Source organism: Notothenia coriiceps, unplaced genomic scaffold (assembly GCF_000735185.1).
Source record: "Notothenia coriiceps isolate Sejong01 unplaced genomic scaffold, NC01 NC01_scaffold00000339, whole genome shotgun sequence".
Taxonomy (NCBI): domain Eukaryota; kingdom Metazoa; phylum Chordata; class Actinopteri; order Perciformes; family Nototheniidae; genus Notothenia; species Notothenia coriiceps.
Window position 1 is genome coordinate 7064748 of NW_011333040.1, and position 7500 is coordinate 7072247.

The 7500-nt window shown below is 40.5% G+C and overlaps 1 protein-coding gene across 1 annotated transcript in view; it reads left to right on the forward strand.

Annotated features, from left to right (window-relative positions):
- Window positions 1-7500, forward strand: part of LOC104950431 (uncharacterized) — a 121863-nt gene that overhangs the window by 109229 nt on the left and 5134 nt on the right. Inside the window, exon 3 of the mRNA XM_010776955.1 lies at window positions 5747-5855. Within this exon, the coding sequence (XP_010775257.1) occupies window positions 5747-5855 (109 nt within the window). The remainder of the gene's footprint in view (window positions 1-5746; window positions 5856-7500) is intronic.

Consider the following 7500-nt stretch of genomic DNA (forward strand, 5'->3'; position numbering starts at 1 on the left):
CCCCTTAGGGGAATAAAACACACTGGACGCTGCACTAGGTCAGAAACCAGAGGAGACTGTGAAGTCCACCGTAGACTGAACACTTTTGGACAAAATGCCCTCTCCATTAAAGGCAGCTCATTGTGGAATAGCCTCCCAACTGAGATACGTGATTGTCCCACTCTCAATAGCTTTAAAGGTCAACTCAAAGAATGGTTGAGAAACAAACATCCGTGCAATCAGCGCTAAATGCACTTTAACACAGGGGAATCTCATCTTGCACTTTAGGTAGCTCTTGTATCTTCTCTTGCACTTTATATGTCGTAGCTGCTATATTGTATTACCATGTCATAAATACTTGTGAATGCTGCTCTTGCTCTTTTGCACTTTTTGCATATCATGCATTTGTTTTTTGCTATGTTTGTAAAATGTAATTTTCTTAAATGTTTTATGTGAGGGACCGCGGATGGAAATTAGCTCAAAGCTAAATCTGGCACTGTTTGACACATTTGAATGTTTTAAGTGTTCATTAATGTGCATTGTCCCTGCTAAATAAACGATTAAATTAAAATGAAAATGCCGGTTGGTGGCTCTGTAAAGAAACTTAATCAGCAAAAGGCAAGAAACCTTTCATGTTTACAAAGGTCGAATTCGAAAAACTCTCTTGAATCAATGCAGCCTGAAAATGACGGGGTGCGTTGGGGGCATTTTTAGCACCTTTAATTTGGGACACACTTTCCCATGATTGGCTAACTGGAAAACATTTTAGCTCCATGATTTCCTGTGTTATATTTTCAAAATGAAGAGCTTTGATTAAGGAAAAGGTCTGAAAATGCCACGCAGTTTATGACTCCTTCCCTGGGCGTTATAATGACATGGCATTACAAGAAAATAAAGAGGCTTCATTCATTCTGTGTGTGATGGAGGAGAGGATTTGTTTTTGCTTTACCCAAACAACAATAAACTGTTCTGTGAAGTGTGTGCTTATTCATTCATTCATTTAGGATATAATCAGACAATTGCACCCCACTGATAGTATCCACTTTCTGAAGTAACATTTCTATTTGTGATCTAATTATTAGTCTATTTCTCAATCCCCAGCTGTAAAGCAGATATTAATTACTTGTGAAACAAATTTGCATGAGTATATTAAAGTGTACCAAAAATGCAGAAGGCTGTATAACAATAGACTATCCTTAAAAGTGGGTGTATATATAACGACCATCTATTTTATCTTTAAAGAGGTAGGAGTCACATAGTACTCTTGGGCGAACAGAGAAAAGACAAAGACAGTCAGCGGCTTCTCAAAAATGCAATGTATCATTGCAAACAGGGAATGGAATATATCCAAGGATGCCTTCACAATCAGAACTGCACCGGGCCGTGTTGTTCGATAGTAGGAAAAGGTTTCAGCAATAAATTACTTTTCGGTTTGAGGCTCTGAAATAGATACATTTCGCCATCACTTAGGGATGTGTGGGATAACTTGGTTTGGAAACACCTTAAGGGAACAGTAAGACATTTTGGGAATTACACTTTTTCGTTTTCATGTTGAGACTGATGCCATTGTCAAGTTTGTAGGGTAAATCTGAAATGTAGAAAGCAGCTGTTAGCTTCGCTTAGCACAAAGATTGGAAACAGGAAATCAGCTGCCTAAAGGTTAAACAAATCTTCCTGCCAAAACCTTAAATGTCACTACTGATTATGTATTACCACTTTCAAAATCGGTAATATGCCAAAGTGTCATCTTCCCACTTTGTTCTAGTAAGATAAATACAATAATAAGTCATCTTTAGGGGTGCTAGAAAGTGAACTTTGTTACGTTTGGACAGAGCCAGGCTTGCCGCTTTCCTCTGTTAATGTTTTTGTTGCTAAGCTAAGGTGGTTTATGGTGGCTGTGGCTTCACATGTAGGCTTATCTCACCTCACTCTCTGCACATTTCCCCTTTTTCTTCAGACGGTATAATGTTATTTGTGATAAATGATAAAAGTTGAGGGATGGAAGTGTGGCAAATAATGGTAAACTAGTTCAAACTCACCTAGCCTGCAGTACTTTAGTAACTATACTTAAATTCCACCACTGTGTAACTGTGAACTTTAACATCACCTACACAACTCACCCCAAGCTGGAAATTGAGAACTTCCAGGAATCAGTTTTAATGCTTGTTGATTCCCTGTCTGCTGTTTTAGAGGACATTTTTGATTTTGGGTCATTTCCTCAGCCTAAAAATGATTTCTCTCTCCATGGCCAATTTTGGACAGTAAGATAATGGTAATTTCAGCGAATAGGGCCATTTTAAAGTGTTCCATTCAGCAGAGCCAGGATGCTTTTGGCAGTTGCATCATCTCCCTTGTTGCCAATGTATGAGGTTAGGGAGGAGAGTGGTTGTCGAGGTTGTTTTGCTTTATTTATAATGGGGTTTTCTTAAAGGAGTCCCAGGGTGAAATGGTGGCTGGAAAACCAGGATTCGGTGATAGGAAGCAGCATAAATGTTCTGTGGATGCTGTTCAGTACTTGTAGGTAATTGCAAAGATGTTGACATGATAAACATGTGTTATAGCAAAGGTCAGAAATAATAGAAGCTTCTTTTATGTATCATTTTGTATAATTTCATAATAAGGAAAATGGGGTTGGCTATAGCTTTGCATAGCTTGAGTGGTTAGTGTGTGTGTTTCTGGTGTGTAAGTGGAGAATTCCTAAGAGGGTCCAACAGGGCTAAATGGTTGCACACAGTAAATTGGGTCACTGCTGAATTAAACACCAGTGCCTCTGCTTTCAGTGGTGCTTCACTGCTGCACCACAGAAGTGCAGGTTAGAAATAGTCATGGCTTTAGAGTCCAAATAAACAGTCAAGCTTGGTTGGACAGAGAAAGTGGGACAGGTGCTGTGAGCAGAAGAAGTGGCTTTTCAGAAGTCCTCATCAAACAAGCATGCCTTCTGTCGAGGAAAGGTTATGCCAAGCGTTGTTTCTTACCCGGCTTCTTTGTTTGCATCATGGCACAACATCGGAGAGTCAGCTTCCGCTTTGGGTTTCTATAACAAGAACCAGAAAAAAGAAGGGATGACATTGTGAGACAAATAGGCAGACAAATAGGGAGGAGATGAAAGCTAAAAAAGTATGGCTGGCAGTGATTTGGGAGTTCCTGAAAGTTTTTTGACTGTGTGTTGAAAAGCATCTGAAGCCTTTTCTCCTAAGTGGTCAAACTTGAGGTAAAATAAAGAAATGAGACAAGAAAATAGCAGTAAAGGAAAGAAAGATGTCATTGAAAGGATTTCTTGTTGGTAATCCGTTAACACACATGCTTGCCTTATCCTGTCATTGAGAAAAAAGCAAAAGGGAATTGATTAGGCGGACTTAAGAGCAGCACATTTGAACTCAACCCTTTGTAAAGCTGTTGTCATCCTGTCCCTGTGTTTTACTGTGGTCCCAGAGCTCAACCTTCTGCATCCAGTCAGCCACACTCAAGGACAAAAACACTTTGAGGGCAAGGGAATTAATATTTGATATCTAGCTCTGCATCATGTGGTGAGACAGACAGTCAGGCATACTAGCAAGCAGATGCAGGATGCGTAAAAGCCACGAGTAGCCACTCCCAACTGCAGCGCCACCACTATACCACAGAAAACTCATATTGCGTTGGTTGGTTTTTGCTAGATTGGTAAAAAATAAGTGCTCAGCAGTATTGGTTGGGTCTATGCAGAATAAAAACCAATGATTAATTGAGTCACACCTTATGTGCGGTCATCCCAAGGTCCTACTGTATGGTCCAACAGCACTGTGGAAGTAGTTTCAGTTGAATGGGAGACAAAACTTCACCCAATAGAATGGTGTTTGTGTCCGTTTTTTCTCATTTCTAATGCAAAGTTTCACAACCCAAACCCAACATCTTCTCCTAAAACTTACCAAGTAGTTAGGTTGCCTGAACTTTGAAAAGAGTGCAGCTTTAAAAATAGTGTGGATTAGTTTTTTGTTCAAAATGTTACTTTTTATTTCGCTTTTTCAATGTGCTAGAACGGGTTGTTTTTAAGTTTAAGATTTTTAATTGTACAGCATTGTAGGTTCAGATTCTAAGGCTATTCGGATTCAGAGGCTGACTTCGAAAATGGGTGGACACATGCTGAGCGAAAAAAGTCAATTTCGGAGGAAGCTTGGTGGATGAGTGGCTCAAAAGGCATCAAGGCTTTACCACTAAACCCAGGAGACTATAAAAGGGCCTATAATGGCTTCAAATTAGACAAGATGCATATGCCTCACTAAAGACTTTAAAAAGTTTCTGACCTTCTTAACACCCTCTGAAAATCTTGTTCTGGCTAACATGTGTACTTGATGTAGAAGTACTCAAAAAGACTTGACGTGACGTTGACAAAATCCAACAGAGAACTGTGAACCAGAGATGGCAGGAATCAATACATCAGGAGGGGATATTATGTGAACAATAGCGTCAAAAGAAGATAGTGTTTTTAGTTCAGCAGCTTGCATAGGACTGTGTCAAAATACTGTAGGGTGGTAGTACTCAAGTCAACGTAAAAGTCGCAGGAATTATAACATGAGCTTGTTGGTTATCGATGTTTCCCAAAAGCCTTTGAAACATAATCGGCATTGTGGGCTTCCCAAAGTGAAGAGACAGTCAGACAGCAGGGATGCAGCTAAAGGTTCGCAGCAGACTAAAGCGCATGGCGGATTGATTTCACAGCAGCTGAGAAAGCACTGAAGACTATGAGACACACTGAGCATGTGTGTGTGTTTGTGATGGTGGAAACATGCCACAGCAAAAAACGAATAAAAAATGGGGTAACTACAGAGAAACATGATTCATTTAAAATACAAACTGTGTATTAGATAACATAGACTTTGTTAACTTATCATCATGTCCTGTGGTTAGCTTCTTTGGAGGGGATGACTGTAATTTATTCGAAGAAACCATGGTAAAAACAGGGTAAAGACTCATTTCTCAAGGCTTCAATGTGACTTATTCAATAGGCTGCATGGTTTAAAGGTCTGAAAAAATGATCTGTTACATGAAGCAAGGTGAAAGTTGGATGTATTTCCTTACAGTTGTGACTTATTCAGTAAAGGTTTGAGTAAAATGGTATATGGACTAATGCAGAAATAAACGCAGTTACATTTGATATTAGACAAAGGCATGGGTCACTGTCGATGGCTGTGTCTATGGTCTCCAAACCCCCTTTAGAGGAAACCACACCACTTACGCATCGAAGTTAAGGTGGGGACAGTTAAGACACGGGGGTTACCCCCACCAGCCTGCTCATTTTTCTGCTCATTGTTCTGCTCATTGTCTGTAACCGGTCTTGGTAGCTAGCTAATTAGCTGCTAGCTCATAACTTCAGGCTTTAGCCACACACTAGTGTCGCAGCCAGATAAATTACAACTTTGTTCTGCTAAAAACATTTTAAACCAGTCGCATGAGATCTTGGAGGAATTAATTAAGGATTTGTTGGGCTTTCGTCATGAAGACATTGTTTATTTATAGTAGATAGGAAAAACAAATGTTATCAACTCTGGGTATTCCAATCCAGCTATGACTGAGTCCAATCTGAAATAGTTTTTAATTACTAGCGGAATAGTCACAACAATAAATGATGTTTCTAGTTGCTTGAACTGTCAGTTTCCCTATAATATTATGGTTTAATATTACATTTTTTGGGATGAAGAATTGTCAAGATCTTCAATGGAACGTGGGTCTCATTAGGAGGATGCTACCTACTACAAATCATTCAACATGTATGTGTTTGTGTCTCCTGCAGATGATGGAAAACTTTCTCTGGATGAGTTTCAAGCTTTCTTCTCCGATGGCACGCTGAACGAGGAAGAGCTGGAGAAGTTGTTTCACAGCATTGACTCTGATAACACCAGGTCAGCACTGTGTGCGTGTGTGCGTCTGTCTGCCTGTCTGTCTGTCTGTCTGCCTGTCTGTCTACCTGTCTGTCTGTCTGTCTGTCTGTCTGCCTGTCTGTCTGTCTGTCTGTCTGTCTGTCTGTCTGTCTGTCTGCCTGCCTGCCTGTCTGTCTGTCTGTCCGTCTGTCTGCCCGCCTGTCTGTCTGTCTGTCTGCCTGTCTGTATGTCTGTCTGTCTGTCTGCCTGTCTGTCTGTCTGTCTGTCTGCCTGCCTGCCTGTCTGTCTGTCTGTCTGTCTGTCTGTCTGTCTGTCTGCCTGTCTGTCTGTGGGCGTGCAACATGGCTGTGAAGCAGCATTAAATAAACCTGCATACAGTATTTGTTCATGTGTGTATATATGTGTGTTCACTCCACCGTGCCTTTTGTTGGTGATCACGTATCTCTATCAATAATGAAAAAGAGAGGAGATGCACGCAACTGCTTTCCTGCTGCACTGCAGTATCCTTATTTTTCAATTTTGTGTGTGAGCAGCACGCTTATGTAAAATATGTGTCATTTATCTTGCAGCCAGAAAATCTCACTCTTTTTATGGAGATCATCTTGTACCAAATACCTCTTGTTAAGGGACACTTTGGATATAAAGATGACAACATAAAGACAGAGATTAACAATAAGAGGAAGTATTAAAAGAAGAGTGAACAGTGGGAAAAGTCAGAGTTATCTGTTTTAACATCTTTCACATTTTCATCCTCTTTCTAAACCATTTGCATTAGTCATCCTGAATCTACAGGACATAAGCCTCTCTAAAGTACGTCTACGGTTTTGATTGGCTCTCATTGAGACACTTTATTGACATTTAATAATCAGCCAATCGGCTCATCCAGCCTGCAATCAGGATAAGTGTGCTGACACAGTGGGATCTCGGCAATCAGAAAACTGGCTCAGTTAATTTACAAAACCTTGGAAACAGGAAACCAAGCAGAACAAAAGCTGACCTTTATAGAATCGAATTAGGCACAACGTATAAATCCTCCAGCAGGCTACGGCAGGTTATTTTTAAATCAGTGCAGCAATTGGACCATGCAACCGCCAACATCTCTCCGACGTCAGCCATCTTTGGGATGGTTGCGCTTTATAAATCTTATTCACTGCAGTGCATGCATTTAGAAAAGTTTCTACTCATTACAGTTAAGTGGACTTGGCAGCACCATGCCAGGGCTCAGCACTATCATGTGGCAGCAGATAAGGTTATTGATTGGTTTAAGTAAAAGAAGAAATGGCAGTGTAAGGGTTTCCTGTTGGAGCAGGAAGTTGATGGATGGAGAAGAGGGATGGAGCAGGCAGAGAATGAGCGCTGTCCTGCCTCCAGTCATTTGTCTTCTCTGTGTCTGTCACTCTTTTTGTTCTTTTTCTTTCTTTTCCTATCACACTGCCCAGCTCTTCCTGTTTCCCTGCACCATCCTTCTCGATCAATCTTAACGCTTTCTCTTGGGTCTCCCTTTCAGGCTTCCAATCCTCCCATAGCATCTATTTTACTTCCTTTTCTTTTCCTTAGGAGGCAAAGTCTAACCCATTTTCTACCCAGCATTGATTCTGTACATTAAATAGCTTCTTATCCCATAGGTTTTACATCAAAATGTTTCAAAAACCTCATGTAACCTTTG